This window comes from Limanda limanda, chromosome 11 (assembly GCF_963576545.1).
Source record: "Limanda limanda chromosome 11, fLimLim1.1, whole genome shotgun sequence".
In the NCBI taxonomy this organism is placed as follows: Eukaryota; Metazoa; Chordata; class Actinopteri; order Pleuronectiformes; family Pleuronectidae; genus Limanda; species Limanda limanda.
In genome coordinates, this window is record NC_083646.1 from 4,351,991 (window position 1) to 4,370,029 (window position 18,039).

General features: G+C 42.1%; 3 protein-coding genes across 3 annotated transcripts in view; 2 read left to right on the plus strand and 1 right to left on the minus strand.

The window, feature by feature from the left end:
- The window catches only part of bmper (BMP binding endothelial regulator), a 24,392-nt gene extending 23,611 nt beyond the window's left edge, over positions 1 to 781 (plus strand). The window contains exon 16 of the mRNA XM_061081469.1: positions 600 to 781. Within this exon, the coding sequence (XP_060937452.1) occupies positions 600 to 781 (182 nt within the window). The remainder of the gene's footprint in view (positions 1 to 599) is intronic.
- Positions 782 to 2,498: 1,717 nt separating this feature from the next.
- eaf1 (ELL associated factor 1) lies at positions 2,499 to 8,820 on the minus strand. Its single transcript, XM_061081472.1, has 6 exons — positions 8,614 to 8,820; positions 7,740 to 7,834; positions 6,920 to 7,056; positions 6,426 to 6,598; positions 6,116 to 6,331; positions 2,499 to 4,676 (listed from the first exon to the last, which is right to left on the minus strand). The coding sequence occupies exons 1-6, from the start codon at positions 8,714 to 8,716 to the stop codon at positions 4,627 to 4,629; spliced, it is 774 nt and encodes a 257-aa protein (XP_060937455.1). The 5' UTR covers positions 8,717 to 8,820; the 3' UTR covers positions 2,499 to 4,626.
- A 420-nt stretch (positions 8,821 to 9,240) lies between these two features.
- On the plus strand, positions 9,241 to 12,098 carry mettl6 (methyltransferase 6, methylcytidine). The gene is made up of 5 exons (XM_061081471.1): positions 9,241 to 9,534; positions 10,312 to 10,446; positions 10,952 to 11,122; positions 11,255 to 11,396; positions 11,805 to 12,098. The coding sequence occupies exons 1-5, from the start codon at positions 9,268 to 9,270 to the stop codon at positions 11,957 to 11,959; spliced, it is 870 nt and encodes a 289-aa protein (XP_060937454.1). The 5' UTR covers positions 9,241 to 9,267; the 3' UTR covers positions 11,960 to 12,098.
- Positions 12,099 to 18,039: the final 5,941 nt, after the last annotated feature.

Consider the following 18,039-nt stretch of genomic DNA (forward strand, 5'->3'; position numbering starts at 1 on the left):
TTTTGTTTGCTGAACATTTATCAGAAGAAATAGATTTTTTTATCAGAATCATTTCGAAATAATACAAATTAAGAGTTCAAAGATCTTTGAACTTGACATTTAACATTTTCATTGGATGATTTTATGATTGTGAATCTAAAAAAGGCATAAATGAGTCATATTTTCATCAAGATCCATGAATTCTTCTCTGAGATAATCACGGCAAATGTTTTATCTAAAAACATTTCCTGGATTTGCCCCAAAACCTTATTTATAAACCGAGTGTCATAATGACGAGTCTCAGTTTCTGTGTTATCCTGCAAACTATCAGACAAACACAGATGAAAACGTCTTCATCAGAGGAAATAATATCATAAAATCATCTGTTTGTTTAGAAATCATTTAAAACTGGATTCTTGTGTAATCATCTGTGTCATCGGTGTCTCATCTTCTTTAACTGGATCAACTTCACAATGAATGTTTGTGATGTTTGTCTCGTTAACGTCTCTGTGGAGGAGGAGAGATTCTCATGCTGACATCTGATTGGCTCAGTTTGATGTTTACACCCTTGTCCCCCCCCCTTGTCTCCCCCCTTGTCTCCCCCCTTGTCCCCCCCCCAGCCACCCAGTGTAAACACGGCGCTGTGTACGACACCTGCGGCCCCGGCTGCACCAAGACCTGCGACAACTGGAACGAGATCGGGCCGTGCCACCGGCCGTGCGTGGCCGGCTGCCACTGCCCGGCCAACCTGGTGCTGTTCCAGGGCCGCTGCATCAAACCCACTTCCTGCCCCGGGCGGTGACCCTCGTGACCCCGGGGGGGGGGGGGGGGCGGGGCGGGGGGGTGAGGGGCTAGGTCAGGGAGCTTTAAAAACTATACGAGCCGAACTTGCCAGTGTGGACAGGTCACAGGTCAAAGGTCACGAGGTGCTGCAAAGGGACGGGGGGGTTGATCCTCGCTGCTGCGCCCCCCCCCTGTGCTGAGGACTGTTTACGATACCAGACACCACCAGGAGGGGGCGCTGGTTTCAGCCTTGGTAGAGAACGAACTTGACTCCCAGGAGAAATCAAAGAGAACCCTGTTTCTCCTCCGCTCCCCCGAGGAAGTCATGTGACCTCCGACCCTCAGGAAACGGCGTGGACTCGGGTCAGAGTCGACATGGCGCCGGGTTTCTCTCTGACGGACACAAAGCAGAGAAACTCTCCTCGTGAGCATCATTTCATATTGTAAGCTAACCAGATTTATATGAAAGACACACAGCTTTTATATTATTATTGTTCTAATTATTATTATATTATTATTTGTTGTTGATGTTGTTAATTTATATTCCAGTCGAATGACGTAGCAAGAGCCAGAATCATGAATCTAATGGAGTTTGAGATGATTTAAAGGGAAACAGAAGCTATTTATGTTTGTGTAGTGAACTGTTGTGTGACTGTGTGAAGGGAGGTGTGAGTCCCTCTCCAGCGCAGGGATCAAGTACTGTAACGTGTTCTGCTCCGTGTGCAGGGCGGGAAGGGTTTCATCCACGCACACGTTTCACTTGACAACAATTATTTAAGACCAGCAATATAATCTTTTATCAAAGTTCATGTTCGACTTGTGTCTTTACTCTTTAAAGTCCAGAAGCCTTTAGTAGGAAGAACGTCTGAGCTGAGGGTTGCTGGTTCCAATCCCCAAAAAAACCAATGGTGATTTGACCAGGCAGAAAAAAAAGAGTAAATGTAATTCTCATCAGTAAAGTTACATTTATTTTTTATTTTTCTTTGCTTCTTTATTAAGGAAACCTAGTTTTACCTTTTCAAAATAAAGGTGCGCTCATCCCCTGGAAAGATCTCCGGACATTTCCCCACACGAGTCGGACCCGGACAATCTCCTGCTGTTTCTTCACATGTGAAACACAAACTCGAGAACATGTCCACAAACTATTTTCTGATATTTCAAGTCTGAAATCAGCTTTTGATTAAACTGCAGCCGCTGACGAAGAGTTTCAAGGAAAATCAGCTTTGAAACGCAAAAAATAAATAATTAATAAAAAAATGGTCCAATTAAAATGTTTTAGTTAATTGACATTCATATTCCCACAGTGAGAGCTCTTTATTTTTTTATTATAATAATTCATATTCTCATGTTTGAGAAAAGAGAAAAAGATCAAACTGAATTAAAAGCTGTTCTTCTGGTCTACGATCAGGTCACAGACGTCAGGTACAGTTCAAACCAACGACAATGAATAATGCATATCTCCATTTTAATGTATTAATTCTTTTTAAGTTCTAAATATTTGGTTGTCTTTGTTTTCTTTTTATTTATTGTCATTTATCAAAGTTTATGGCTAAACTGTACATTTTCAAAACTGAATTATATTTCTTTGATTTAAGGTGAAAAGAATATCTGAGGAATCAATGCCAAATTAAAAAAATATATGTAAATAACAGCAAATACAATCTGTATTGTTTTGCTATCGAAGTATTTTATTACCTATAAACTATTTTCATATAGTTGAGGCTGTAGTTCTCAGGAAACGTTAATCAATTGCATTTTAATACACTTCAAATTTGTACAAACTTATTTCCGATAAACATTTCACTAAAACAAAAACATGACAACTACAGCACCAGATACACCAGAGTCTGTGAGACAGCTGATCCATGACCGGGGGGGGGTTCAGGAGGACAAAATCTAAACATCGACAGTTTCTCACGTAACAGAAGAAATACATCAACGGTTCCAGGATCAGAGAAGCTGGAGATCTGACTCTCAGCTCTGAGTTCTGATCCTGTTACTAACAATCATCTGGGTCCGGAGTCACCAGCTCGAACCTTCTGAGAAACACGGCAAAGCTCTAAAAACACTGTGGAATCCTGGGAGACGATAGCAGCTGAAGAGTTTCATTTCAAAATCACACGTTAGCATTAAAAGTTAATATATTAACAAAAGGGTAAAAGGGGTTAAATCGAACAAAGATCTATTTTTTTTTTACATCTATTTCATTTCCTTGCCAGCAAATGTTTTAAATGCGTCTGAGGTTTTGGAAGTGAAGATAAAAACACCGGTGGCTGATCAGAGGATGAAGAAATTATACATTTATTTGAGACTGAAACTTGTGTCACTTCTCATTTTAAACTCAAATGAATCTTTAACCAGCCAAAAACAATAAATCATGAGAGTCTGAGGTTTCGACCGACTCACGACGGCGTCATGTGTTTGTGTGAATGAGTTTTAATATTAAAGCAACACTAAGGAACTTTTAATTTTGAAAAAGCAGCTTGATTAAAATGAGTTTTAAGCTTCAGTGTGAATCTGGAGATTGTTTCTCCTCCTCACGTCCGTTCTCCTCCATGTGACTATACTTATAAAATAAGTCCAGTAGTTTTCATTTAATCCTGCAAACTGACAAACACACAAATATACGAATATGATGTAATTAGAATGTGTCTGTTTACCAGATCCAGTTCTGATATATGCTCCTGATTCAGTGTTAACGTGTTTTTGTGATAAAACTCTTCAGCCGTGTTTCTGACACTAAACGATGTTCAGCTGCAGACAAAGGAAACGATCACTGACTTCACTTCGTCAAAGCACAACAACACAAACTCTGATAGAACAAATACACAACGACACAAATTCTGTAACACTGCTCAACGGGTCCGGCTCCGTGCACGTGATGACGTGTGCACGAGCTCAACTCTTTGGCTTCTTCAGGACGAGACACATTCACTGGTTAGAAGGATTCTGGATTCACGCCGGGAGGCAGCGAACGGTTTTATATCAACAACTTGTTTCTCTGTTTGAATAAAACGACACAAAACGACAAACGATAAAATGAAGAGTCGTGGTTTTGGGAAAAGTGAAATTAAAAGTTCTTTGGAGGAAATTTGTTTGATTTATTCCTTTTTTCAAATGTTGCACGTTCCATGAACTGTGATGAATCGATGGCTGTGACTGGTGGAATCTTTGCTCTGATGCAGTTACTGGTTCTACTGGGTTCTGTGTGGAGGTGAGGAAAAGCACTGGGACACTGATGGTTTTGGTCTTTTCATAGAATTCATTGACAATAAGTAAAAATAACCAGCAGCTGTTTTCCTCTGATGAATGTCATCTGATATTACGTTGGTTTTGATTTTAAAATTCATTTTTAAAATGAGCAGAAAGTAAAGAAAAGCTCGTCTCAACGTTTACGACATTAGCAGATGATATTTCGATAATTTTTTTCTCATTCACAAAGTGAAATGATTCCCACGACCTTCTGATGATCGATGTGAGGAGATGAGTCAGGGATGATGCTCCCAGTCAGGCTCCTCCTCCTTTCACCAAGAAGACTAAACCCAAAGATACAAGAGATAAAAGTAGCTGCTCTAAGTACAGAAAATATGTATGTGCACTCTAATATATAATCTTCCACATCTCTCAAGTAAAAGTTTCTTTTTCTAACGTTTTAGCTTTACAAGACAAAATATACATCTAATAAAAATACACTCTTAAAGTTCTAGGCTGACCGGCGTTGAGGATTTACTAAAATAAAGTAAAAAAAACAAGATATATACGGCTTAGGTCAGCTACCACAGCAAAGGAACAAGTGAACCAGGAGGAGGAGGAGGAGGAGGAGGAAGAGGAGGAGTGCGGACAGAGCGAGAGAGCGACCAGCGTTCAGTCGTCATCGCTGTCGCTGCCCGACTCGCTGAGCTGGAGGTCGTTTCCTGTGAGGACGGAGAAGAAGAAGAGAATGAAACCAGTTAGAAACATTGTTCTGAATGGTTCGACACCAGTTCACACCAACAGGAACATGTGGGAACAACCAGGTGAGGAGGAGGAGCCTGTAAAGCAGCAGGAGGCGGGACATGATAAACTCTCCTCGTGTTTCCAAGCTGACGTCTTCGTCTTCTACGTGTCCGGCTCCTCTTCTTCATGCTAAATTTCTATATTTGTGTTCTTCCAGTTTCACGTCCGTCATGTGTAATATTTTCTGGACATTTCTCTACTGTCTGGACTAGGGTTGCAAAGGGGCGGAAAGTTTCCGGTAAATTTCCGGAAACTTTCCATGGGAAGTTTAGCTCGGGAAGTTTAGCTCGGGTATTTTGGGAATTTTGAAAAAAAACAAAACTACGCAACTTAAACGCTGAGCAATAAAAACATCATTCAAAACTCTATTTTAAAGATGTATGGAATGCAGCACACACTGCATGTTGGATTTCAACCCTCCACTGTGCATTCTTCCATCTCATGCACGGATAATTCCCAGCATGCTTCACTCTACAGCAGGGCTATTGAGGCCTGCTGTAGAGTGAAGGACTAGTCAGGTAAGTTTCCATGATATTACTGGGGAAAATATATTAGCATGCTTATTGAGGATTGTTCATCTGTTCATCTAGACTATTTCCATTCATTTATCCATCAATTGTAAAATATGTTTACAGACGATTCCAATAGTTTGGCTAACTATTTATATCTCTGGTTTTGCATTAGTGTTTTTTTACAAACTTTTTTCTCATCTTATTCTACAGAACAATGCCACGTGCACTCTCTCATGTGTGGAGACATTTCACCTCATCCAATGTAGAAGGAAAGGTTGTGTACATTTGCAAATACTGTGCAAAGACCTATGTTAAGAATGACACAACGATGCAGAAGCATATAGTCAAGTGCCCAAAGTTTCCTCGGGGCTCAAATCAGCCTATGACACAACAAAATGTTTATATTTATGTCTGTATATGACAAGGTAAATACAGTTAATATAAATAACCAACAACATTTCCAGTTTATTCCCGTTAATTCCCGTTAATTCCCGTTTATTCCCGTTAATTCCCGTATATTCCCGTTAATTCCCGTTAATTCCCATGGAAAGTTTCCAACTTTGAATATTCCCGGAATTTTGCAACCCTAGTCTGGACAATGTCCGTATTAATCTGATTCTGTGGAGCTTTTAATATAGTGAACCGTCAATATGAGTTGAGGGTGAATGAGCCAGATTGATATAGAGTCAAAACGATCTTATTGGAAATTAAAGATTTGCTCAAAAACAATTCAATCCATGTGCTCCCACCTCTGTCCCAATGCATGCTGGGATATGTCCCTGCCTCTCAACCCTGAACAGGATTAACAGCAGCATTAGAAGTGAGAGTCAGAAGGATGTACTCACTGAGCGTGTTCATGAGCTGGTTGCTGCCCTGCTGCCGCTCCGCCCCCCCGTTGGCCACTGGCAGGCGGCTGGGCGAGGTCTGGCTGAGCGGTCGGGGGGGTTCGTGCTCGCCGTCGCTGCTGCTGTCGTCGCCGCTGCCCGACGCGCTCGCCGAGTCCGAGGAGCTGCTGCCGCTGCTGCTCATCTGCTCGATCACGTCCACCTCGGCTCGCAGCTCTGAGAGGACAACGGGAGTTCACATTCATCTACATATTCATGACATATATATATATAAATATCTGTTCTGTCACGGGTTGGGACTGGAGTTCACCTCTTTTGATGTCATCGAGCTGAGGCTCAGGGGAGGGGTTGTCCTTCGAGGGGGACGGAGACGCCTTGGCCCCGGCCCCCGGCTTCGTGGGCGCTCGGAACTGAGAGTTGGGCTGAGAGGACCGGACCGACTGCTGCTCGATCCGGGCCTGGATCTTACTGCTGCCCTCGGCCCTGAAACACACACAAACACAGACACACAGACACACACACAGCAAACGTACCAACTATTAGTCCTGTTTCGTTTCTGTAGTTTATCTTAAAACACCATAATATCCTTCCTGGTGATTTAAAAAGGATCAAGAGGAGATAATAGGATGTATAATCTGGATTTGGTGTAGTAACAGTCACTGTCCAGAAGGTGGAGCCAGAAATCATGTCGCAGGATTTGTCTTTAAATTAAATCCTGATGGAATAAAACAAATTGAAAACTTGCACAAGTTGATCTGAGCAGAATCATTCACTAGTTGGGTCTGATCTGCTGGGAGCTCTCACCTGGTTTTCTTGACCTGGATGCTGCTGCTCAGCTTCTCCAGGACGAACTCGCCGGTGTCGTGGTTGATGATGAGCACGCAGTCCTTCTGGTACGGCCGCTTGTTCCCTTTGAAAACCGTCATGGGCGGCGTGGAGCCCTGGAACAAGAACAACCACAGGAACATGTTCATCTGAGGATTCAACTGACATCTCTACTTCTTCTTTTAACTGAGGAATGAAACCAAATCCTCTCCGACAGGTTGAGCTGTATTTTCTTGGTTCAGTTGAATGTTGATAATTCTTTCTCACTTAAATGTCTTTAACTATATGGGAGATGTTTTTGGACTTTGTTAGAAAGGGTGACATTGAAGAGGCATTGGTAGAGTGAGGTGACTTATCTGTGGTGAGGAATGTGTGCTGTACTCTGCTCCATGGTTGCGACTGTATTTTTTTTCTTTTCTTCACTTGTTTAAACTAAATTAGTATTTTCATTATGGTTTTTGGTCCTTCTTGAATTGATGTTTTAATTATAACTTAGCCATTTATGTGATATTGTTGTTTTGTATATTGCCATGTGTTCGGTTTGGGGGAGGGTTCATGTATGTATGAAAATTGATTTAAATGTATAAAACCAATAAGTATATGTTACAAAAAAAAAAATGTGTTTAACTGAAACCTGGAGTAAATTTTTGTAATTAGGTAAATAAATTTAAAATCAACGTATTTTCCATAAATGTGACCTTGAATGCAATCCTTTAATTAATTAACAAAAACTCCTCATTGTGATCTGCTATGTATCTGATCCTCTCGTCTCCTCCAGTAAGTTTCGGCTGCAGTTTACCGGAATGTGTGGTAACGTGATGGTGACTTCATCTCCTTTCCCGACCTGCAGCTCCCCCTCGCAGCTCGTGTCGATCGACGCTGGTTTGAAGTCGTCTGTAAAACAACAACACTGATCAACAAACACTTTTAGAAAGACGTCTGAGGAGATATTTTACACTTTAATAAGCTCTATGACATTAATAAGCTCTATGACATTAATACGCTCTATGACAAGTTGGAGTGGTTGGATAGTGAAGTTCCTGTCTGTCTAACTGAGTCTCTCTACGGTGGCTGAGAGAGCTCAACACAAGAAAACTCAGAAAACAACTTCATTAATGCAAACATGTCACAACACACGGAGCCCATCTGAATCAAACCCCACCTGTGGCTGCAGGGGGCGCTGTTGCTCAGTCAAAGTTACACAGTGTTGCTTTAGCAGTTTGTACATTTTTTCATGAGGCTGTAGTTTCTCTAATGGTCAGTGACTCATGTTGCTGGTAGAACTGGGACATTTAACTTATTATTATATAAGAACCAGAGATGGTGATGGAGGACAATGATTAGAACATGTCTCCTCATGTCTCCTGCCATCAGGACCTCCTCCGTTCATCTGCTCCTTCATTATGAATAAACAATGTAAACACATGTGACTCTCATAAAGTTCCCATGTGACTTGTTGAGTGAAGAACACCGGAAGTTGCTCCTTGTGAACATCTGTGAGTCAACATGTGATTGATTGATTGACAGCGCGGTGACAACAAAGGCGTTTGTAACAACAGTGTAATAACAGAGATGTAATAAATTTATAGAGGGAAACTTTAACAGCAGGTGTCTCTATGTAAACACGTGTGGTCAGGGGGTGAGGGTTCGAATCCCTCCCGGTGTCCACTCACATCTGATGGTGTGGAACGAGGACTTCGGCCTCTTCTCGAAACTTTCCCCGAGCTTCAGTACGTGTTCCTCCTTGTCCAGCAGCGGGTTGGTGCTCCCGTTCATGTCTCCGTGTGGACACAAGCGTGTCACGATATCACATGCACGCAAGGGTCACCGGGGAAACCGAGCCGAGCCGGTCCAAGAGCCGAGACACACCGTTAGCTTCCGATGCTAAGCGCTAGCAAAACATCCCCTGACGTCACTCGACCGCGCCTCTTCCGGTTTGGGTCCAGCGGGGGAAATGTAAGAAAATCTACTTCTTTAACCTGATTTAATATAAAACTCGTCACAGAAAAAAACACAATAAAGTTAAACGATTATTTTTATCATGTTTTTATCATTTATTTTGTGTTTTTATTCAGTTTTTTTAAATATCCGCGCCCCCCGGGGGAGGAACTAACTTCAGTGTCCATGCGACACGGAGAAATTTAGCCAACGGACAAGATGGCCGCCGCATCAATGCTTTTAGTAACCAGTGTTTTCAACAAATTATTTAGTTTTTAGCTCCTTTAAGTTCATGTGAAATCTATCTTGAGTTTACTATCTTAAATATTAAAGAGTATTTAAGTTAAATAGAAACAAATAGGCGACAGTTAAGTAGGTTTTAAGGCAACATGGCGCTGTCCACACATGAGACAGGTGAGATAACAACAGGTGAGCTGTCCCCGTGTGTCCCGGGACAGACCGGGACAGATCCGACCCGGGAGGAGGGGGACGGACCCGGCGGGGAGAGGACTCTGGTGTCCGGCTTCAAGCAGATGAAGCTGGAGAAAGAAGCTCAGAAGAACTGGGACTTGTTCTACAAGAGAAACACCACGAATTTCTTCAAGGACAGACACTGGACCTGCAGGGAGTTCGAGGAGCTCCGAGCCTGCAGAGAGGTGAGGGAGGACGGACACCTGGGAGCAGAGTCCCGGTCCCAGGCTGTCCTTACACCTGGGTCCGGGACAAGGACTCTCAGGGAGGTTCAAAGACAGTCAGTCCACATCACTGCTGCTTTAGGAACTGAACTTATCTTAACTCAATCAACTGAACTGAACTTATGATTAATTCCTGTGTGAATATGAGATCACTGCGTTGCTTTTAATTGGTCATGTGACTGACTCAGAATCAGATATTAGTGCTTCTTTATATTTTATATGAATATGAAACAATCATATTCTTTCAAAATCGTCCACATCATAAAGACCACTGAACAAATGCTAAGTTCTAGTATTACTCTTGATAAAGAAGACATGTCAAGTTTCAAGTAGATTTTAGTGCTTCTTGTATTTTATGACCACACATTTAAAATAGATTCATATTAATAACCATTGATTTTAAATTGGATGGTCCCTGGTGTCTGATGGATATTCTGCCTAAAAATAACTTCTTACCATATTGATGAAGTGGTTAAGTTTGGAGTTGTATCATTTTACACATTATAAGATCAAGGCAAAAGGAAAACAAATTAAATTAGCTTATTAAAGGCCCCAAAGATAAATTCTGCAGATGCTAAATCTCATTCAAAGAGTCGTCTTGTTCATAAGAGAGTTGTGGTTAAACATCAGGTGATAAATGAGAAAGAACCTGACATGGGAACGGTTACACATGAATGAAATGATGAACCGACCTTGTGATCTTCTCTTGGTTCTGTCTTTGTTCTGCCTGATTCCCAGTTTGAGTCTCAGAGGCTGGTTTTGCTGGAGGCCGGCTGCGGCGTGGGGAACTGCCTCTTCCCTCTGCTGGAGGACGACCTCAACATCTTTGTGTACGCCTGTGACTTCTCTCCACGAGCTGTGGAGTTTGTCAAAGTAAGATTTCTATTCATCAGAATCTATGAATACTCTATTCTGTTGTTTACCTTGGCTCTTTTCTAGTAAAACGGTGGTTTTCAATCACCTAGTGTCACTCAAACAATTCAGACTCCAGGAAACTGGTGACGTTTGCCTTTCTGTACAGAACATGGCTGTGGACACTCACCTTTAGTATTGTATTGTGTTGTGTTGAGGAGTCATAACTGTAGAAGACATATCTCTTCCCAGGAGTTAAAAGTAAATATTTAAAAACTGAGCTCTCTACTTTATTTTCAATATATGGATCTATCTGTCAATTCTTTTATTGAATTGTCTGTTAATTTTTCTGTCAATAAAAAGTCAAACATAGTGAATTACTCTCCTCAAAAATGTCCTGAGCCCATCGATACATCTTCAGATTCCATGTCAACAATCAACCCAATCATCCGTCCAACATCTGAAACAACAGATGCAGATCTAGTAGAAACATCACCTGACAAATGGAAACTTTCTCTGTTTCCAGCAAAACCCTCTGTTCTGCCCTGAGCGCTGCTCAGCCTTCCAGTGCGATCTGACCAAAGACGACCTGAAGACAAACGTGCCGGAGGGAAGCGTGGACGTGGTCACCCTCATCTTCGTTCTGTCGGCCGTCCATCCCGACAAGATGAAGCTGGCTCTGCAGAACATCAGCAGGGTGAGAGCAGGTTTGGTTCCTGAAAGGTTTAGAAACGTTTGTTGTAATGTAGTCGCTGTTAGTGTGGTGGTCACTTCCCTCTTTATTTCATACACGTGGATTCTAAGCTCGCCTCTGACATGTGGCCCTCAGGTGCTGAAGCCTGGAGGCGTGGTCCTGTTTAGAGACTACGGGCTCCACGACCACGCCATGCTGCGATTCAAAGCCGGCAGCAAACTGGGCGAGAACTTCTACGTACGGCAGGACGGCACCAGGTCCTACTTCTTCTCCAAAGGTCAGTAAACTGATTCAGGAAAGTTGTTTTCATGATTCCACAGGTTAAAATATGTATTTCTTCACATGCTTTAAAAAAACAAGTGTCCTCCTTCGAAGCAAAAATAATAGAATAAAAACAATCATTTCATTTGGAGTTTTTATTTATTTTAAACTTTTGAAACCAGTGGATCTTTTCTGCCTCTGGTTTGATTGTGTGAAAATAAAGATATTTGTAAACCTTGTCCTGAAACTACAACATGAAACAGACACAGAGAGATTCCCTGTAAACCAGTTGGCACGATGGTATAAATCTTAAGTGTGAGAATCCTTTATTCACATTGGTCCTGAAGTAGAAAACTCCTCAACCTTCCCTCTGCCTGGTTTCCTTCCTCTAAAAATGTCTGTTTGCTCTTCTTCTCGCTCTCAGAGTTTCTGGCTGAGCTCTTTGCGGACGCCGGCTTCCTGTCGGTTGCCAACGACTACGTCCTGAGAGAGACGGTCAACAAGAAGGAGGGGCTTTGTGTTCCCAGGGTGTTCCTGCAGAGCAAGTTCACCAAGCCTGACCAATCAGACGGCTCCTGACGTCACATGGTCGTCACTTGTCTCCTCATGAATCTCCAGAAACGATCACAAGACTGATGAGACCAGTTGAAACTTATCAGTGAAGAAGATTTTCACCATGTTGGATCTCTTGTGAGACTGTGAGGTGTGTGTGGGGGGGGGGGGGTCTGGACCATAACGCCTCCTCTGACTCGAGCCCTGACTCAGTGGAACGGCTACTTCACCATCAGATGAAGACTTTACTGGGAATCCTAAAGAGGGAAGTACGTGGAACTTGTTTGTGAATTTCAGCCTCAGCCCTTATCACCAAGAGCTGAATCTTGAAGTTTTTTTCCAAGTTGAAATCTTTTCTTCTACACGATGGTTCCTGTTTTTCATCCTGAGATATTTGTATTTTCCAGTTTTGTACCATAAGAAATGTCTTCAACGCTGACTTTTACGGACATTTTATTTGGAGACTGGCAGGAAAAGTCCAGAAAAACATCCAGAACGACTGCGTGAGACGTTTGCGTTCTGTCTTCGTACTGTTTGACATCTCGTGAAGGTGGCTACAGAGGAAAGTGGTGTTTGAGTGTGTTGTCCGGACAAAAGAACCAAAGTTTCACCTCGATGTACCTGCAAATTTACTCTCAGTCCAAAACAACTCTTGCAATGACTCACAGGCTGCGACTGTACGCGTGGCTTTAGACCTGATTAAAGTTAAAAAAGTTATAGAGGAAACTATGCACGACCTGCTGCAGTTTCCTGTCCTGTGGTCGGACATGTGCAGCCTCTCACTACTCTGAAAAGAACAAACACAGGTGGAAACAGGGTCAGGCCTTGTGCACGTGAATGCAAATTCGACAGTGCCCTGGTTAAAGTTCAGATGTCAAACCACAGAATCGACTCTCAAACGGCACTCTCTCTGTGAAGATGAGCTTTGTCCTTTCTACAGATCCCCACAGAGCTTAGGTTCATTCTGCTGCTTCTCGTGTCTCTGTCTGACTTTTAGAAACCAAAAGCACAGAAGGAAACTGAACCAGGGCCGAGTGTTTCAAACACGCTTCAGCACCGAGACTAATTTTAGCTGCAGATCATTTCAGCAGCTTCTCGCACCTCAGACGAGCCAACAGGAAAACCAGCAGGTTGAAGGTTGATCCGTTTCTATAGAAAGTGAATCTATTCTCACTTGATAACGTCAGTAAAAACTTTCCTGAGGAGTTAATGTCTCAGTCTCTAGTTTCAAGTCTTTAACTCAGCTGATGTTCATTTAGTGAGTTATGTGTGGATGTTGAGTGATGGTGACGTATCAGTTGGTTCACACACCATGGAATCAGATTGCAGATCTTGTTTTTTGGCATAAGCCCTTTTTATTGATTTGACAAAGGGACAGCGTGAAAGGGGGAGAGCGAGCGGGGGGGACGTGAAGCAAAGGGCCGGGTTCGAACCTCACCGGCAGCAGCTGCAGGACTCGAGCCTCCGTACATGTGAGTCTTTAAGACTCTGAGCTGAAGCCACTGAAACGGGTTCAACAGACGAGGAAGCATCCAAATAAAAAAAGGACAAATCATTTAGCTGAAAACATTTTTTAAACTTGGTTGATTCAACTTGCTGGAACATTTGAATCCTTAATGAACAGATCCGCCTGCGTCAGGTGATCGAGCTGAAAGAGAGTGAAACAAGAAAACAACACGTGAAAGACTTGTTTCCTTCCAGCTTCGAGTGGAAAAAGACATTTCACTTTGCATTAAACTAATAAACATCCTCAAAAAGAGAACTACATCATGTTTCGTGATCTGCTTCAGACACAAACTCAGTTATAATAATGATTTTCCTCCTCGCTGTCGACTTTACCTTCGACCTTGACCCGGATGAAGTGTCCCATCGCCGTCTCTCCCTTCGTACACTCGGCTTTGCATTGGAATTGACCAGTGTCGTCTGATGTCAGGTCGAGGATCTCCGTGTCCACCTGCCTGAGTCTCATGTTGCCCTCGGCGACGGTCTCGTTCACCGTGGTGATGTACTTGCTGGGGTCAGTCAGCGCTTTGTCTTTTTGAGTCCACACCACCTTCACCTGGCCGCAATGCTCCTGGTCGTAGTTTGCTTTGCAGGACAGTTTGACGGACGAGCCACGGGACACAGTGAGGCTCCTCTGTGGGTAAAGAACCTCTAAGGTCACTGGAACACAAATGGAAACACATTTAGATGTTTTCATTTTGAACAGACCTGATTTCCCTCAGCGACTGTTGACAAACAGACAATTGATATTTAAAAAGCGAAACCAGTTCAAAGGAAACCTGTCGACGTGTTAATGGTCGACGGCACAATTACAACTAATATAGATAATTACACAGAGAAAGTGATCCGTCACGTCCCATCCTTACAACAAGTCACTCAGTTTTTATGAAATCTTCTCGACACACAAATGGTCAAAAACACAACCTTCTTGACGGAGGAGAAAAAAGTCTGATCCCAGAAAATCTTTACTCACCTTTGTCCTCAGCCGAGGAAAAACACAGAGTCCTCAGCAGCACCAGCACCAGTAGCAGCAGCGAAGGTCCAGTGAGTTGAGACATTCTTCTTAACACACTCACACGGTCACAGGAACGCAGAGGAACACAACTTGTGTCACCACACGTTTGCTGGTGAACTGTGAGCAGACGAGAGGAGCAGATGTGTGGGTGGAGGATGTGCTTCTTCTTTTCTGTCTGTTGTTTCCATCCTCTCTGAGAACTACAGAATTAGCGCTTTACTTTGAAGTGTCTCAGTTTTGAGTTTCTCTTTCTGTGTGACCTTCTAGTTTTCATGATTCGAGAAGTTGTCTTGTTATAAGACATCTAAAGGTTTTTGTTAAGTCCCAGGAAGCTTGTTTTATTATCAAACTACATTAATATATGTCTGAAATCAACGACAACAAAACTGCTTGTGTGCTTTTCAATATGACAAAAACAACAAAAAAGCTAATTTACTCATTTTTTATATTCAAGACTTTGATTAATCCCCAAAATGCCTTGAAAGTTTAAGTGAAACTAAAAGAATCCTGTCATGTTGACTTTGTATAAATAGTTGTACTACCTGCTGGTGACCAGAAGAGGGCTTTATTTTATTGTTTTATACTTTGCACCCTGCTCGTTTGTGAAATGTGTGTTTTTATAAAGAAAACAGGAATTTGTAAGATCACTCACATTTCACTCGTCTTCTCAAATGAAAAGTTCAACTTATGTTGCAGCATGGAGATAAACCTGTAAATGAATCTTTCTGTGGCCGTCACAGATGCTGAGTTCAGCAGCGTTTCCTCTGTTTCTGTCTGAGACAAAACAAACAGTTCAGTGTCTGAATGTTGAAGTGTTAAATTATTGTTAAGATCATCTCTCAAAACAAGGGCCAGAGTAAATAAATCAGCTTTAATCTTTTATAATATGACTGATTATGATGATCAAATAAATCCCTATTCTTTTCCTAAGATATCCATGACGGGGTTTAATATCTGTAACTTTCATCCTGTCGTATTATTAAAATCCTGCCTCTTCGTGTACGATGACATCACCAGGGTGCTGTGACCTCTGACCTCCTCCGTGTGAGGAGAAGACTCAATGTACTGAGTTGCTCTGGAGAAGCTCTTGAAGCAAAATGACTGAAGGTACATGACGTCCTGAGGTCGTGACCTGTCCCTGAAAAGAACGGCACGTCCCCACGTCCTCATCCTGTCGTCAGGAAGCAGAGAGGAAGTGAAAGGCTCAGAGAGGTGAAGTGTCTTCATCAGGGTTTTCCTCCTCTTCCTCCCTGCTGTTAAGAAACATCCTGATTAGAACTGAGGACTTAGAATCTGTCGACATCCCATCAACACCAGCATTGATTTTATTAGCTACCATAACAATGTTTTATTTTACTCGACAGTCTCATTAAAACCTGAAAGATCCCAGAGCTCCTGCAGCTTGACCTTTGGTTCCTCAGGTCCAGGGAACATCGGTAAAAAGTTGAGGTGGTGACTGAATAAAAGGTCACTGAGCAACCAGAAGAGGAAAGGGTTCATCCTCTGGGGAAACGGATGTGCTCAGGGATTTTCGTATTAATAGGTTTCTGGTATTTTGACATTTTTTGATGGCATTGTTGTATTAAATGTTTTAAAAACAGTCATCATCAGAGGATCAGGCATGTCCTCAGCAGATTTAATAAACATGTAGTCGTAGGTTTTCTCACCACGACGACTTTTGGACCACAGACTGTAAATAAAGATGCATCTTGCACATTTGTATATAACCCCAAACTATGGTGGAAATATTCATTTGTCATTTTAAATGGATTATTCCCTTAATATCAAACAATAAAATGGAATTCAGTCTTTCTATGAGCTCTGTCAGCTTCCCCCTCGACTCTGCATTGAGCTGACGATCCAGAGCCACTAGCGAGTTCTTCAGGAGAGTGAAGAGTAAAACTCATTTAAACAGATTCAATCTGCTGCCGTGAATAAAACCTCTGTCTCCACAACACCCGGCTCCTTGTCCCGGTTCCACCGAGGCCGGAGTAGCTCCGAGCTGACACAGTTATTCACAGAGCTACTCACACTGAGGGTTTTAGTTCTGTGATCACAGACAGTAGGAGGGGAATATCAGCGTTCAGAGGCCGATCACACAAGGAGCAGCAGAGTGAACGCTGGGAAGGGAAATCATCCCAGAATCCAAACATTCGTCCTTGAGGAGAAACCGCCATGTTTTCAGGAATCTGCTGACGGCGTCTTGTCCGTGCACGTCCACACGAAGGCTGGAATAATCCAAGTGTTTAGAGAATTCCACTCGAAATGATAAGAAAGATCTCATTCTGTGATACTGATGTTTACATTTGGAATCTCAAGAATTCACCTCCTGTTATTTCAGTGCATGAAATAAAGTATAGATTCAGAAACAGAAAAATCGTATTCAGGTCACAAATAAGTGTGTGAGAATTAAATGACTGAGAAAAGATGTTGATGTTCACTCATATGCAAACTTTTTTTTAAACAGAATAAATGCAGAAAATATTTGCATTATATTTCACGTAAAATGCTATTTTTTTTTATTTACCCTCATTCTTGGTTGTGTTTTCTTTTATTTAGAGTTATTTATCAGAACTTTTACACACTTACTTTATGTCACAAGGGTTTAATATCGACATCTTTAACTCCATAATATCAACACAGGGCTCTAGTTATATTCTTGCAGAGTTTATAACCAGAATCTTCTTGTTCTTGATCTCAAACAGACATCATAACTTTACTCTTGTATTCTGGGAATATTCAGCTTTATTCAGAACAGACCAAACAACATGAAACGTTGCACCAAGACATTGTGTGTTCAGCAAATAGCAAAAGTATTTCTTTCAAAATCAATATATATATGAATTATTCTCTGGGAAATCAAGGAAAAACTAAACTTCTGCTTCGAATCTGCACCAAACTTTAATGAGTGTTTCCCTGATGCATCCTCCCACCATGTTATGTGTTAATCCTTCCAGTTGCGTTACTTTAATTCTGCAAACATACAAATACAACTTCCTTGGCAGAGGCAGCAAGTTGACGGCTTAAGATTGACGATGACCAGGAGTCTGTTCATCCTGAATAAATCAATTAAGTCTTAGTGTCACTGGATTTCCAGAAAAGTAAACCCTCTGACGCAGACGTGGTAATTTATCACAGTGACCTTAACGGACACAGGAGGTCGGGGGGGTGGAGGGTGGAAGGTGTGACGGAGGTTTAAGAGCAGTGAGATTTCTGTGTCTGCATCTTTTTTAGACACATCCTGCTATTGAGACAAATCAGCTCAGTGAGACATAGGAAACCTGCTGACGGGACCCGGAGCCTCCGTCAGGCTCCGCAGCTCAGAGCCTTCTGTCAGCAGGCCCCCCCCCCCTATGTTACTGTTACTATGAACATGAGGTGATTCAATATCTGCTTATATTTATTTAACCTCAGGTAAATTATAGCTGATTTACCAGATGGTCAGTGTTTCCTGGAGGAAGACACCGGATTTGTGATTAAAAACTTTAACCTCATTTAAGGTTTTCAAGGTTAAAATGTGATTTCTTCACTCAGATATGTTTCCATCTGTATTCTGACTTTATCATTTATCCTGACTGCCGGGCTCGGG

What these genes read in the sequence shown, in the direction of transcription:
- eaf1 (XM_061081472.1), bottom strand. Translation starts at nt 8,716, where the DNA reads ATGAACGGGAGCACCAACCCGCTGCTGGACAAGGAGGAACACGTACTG. An exon ending in TCACGTTACCACACATTCCG is followed by an intron (nt 7,057 to 7,739) that starts GTAAACTGCAGC and finishes TTCTTGTTCCAG; the next exon opens with GGCTCCACGCCGCCCATGAC. An exon ending in GCTCGATGACATCAAAAGAG is followed by an intron (nt 6,332 to 6,425) that starts GTGAACTCCAGT and finishes TTGTCCTCTCAG; the next exon opens with AGCTGCGAGCCGAGGTGGAC.
- mettl6 (XM_061081471.1), top strand. Translation starts at nt 9,268, where the DNA reads ATGGCGCTGTCCACACATGAGACAGGTGAGATAACAACAGGTGAGCTG. An exon ending in AGCTCCGAGCCTGCAGAGAG is followed by an intron (nt 9,535 to 10,311) that starts GTGAGGGAGGAC and finishes CCTGATTCCCAG; the next exon opens with TTTGAGTCTCAGAGGCTGGT. An exon ending in GTCCTACTTCTTCTCCAAAG is followed by an intron (nt 11,397 to 11,804) that starts GTCAGTAAACTG and finishes TCTCGCTCTCAG; the next exon opens with AGTTTCTGGCTGAGCTCTTT.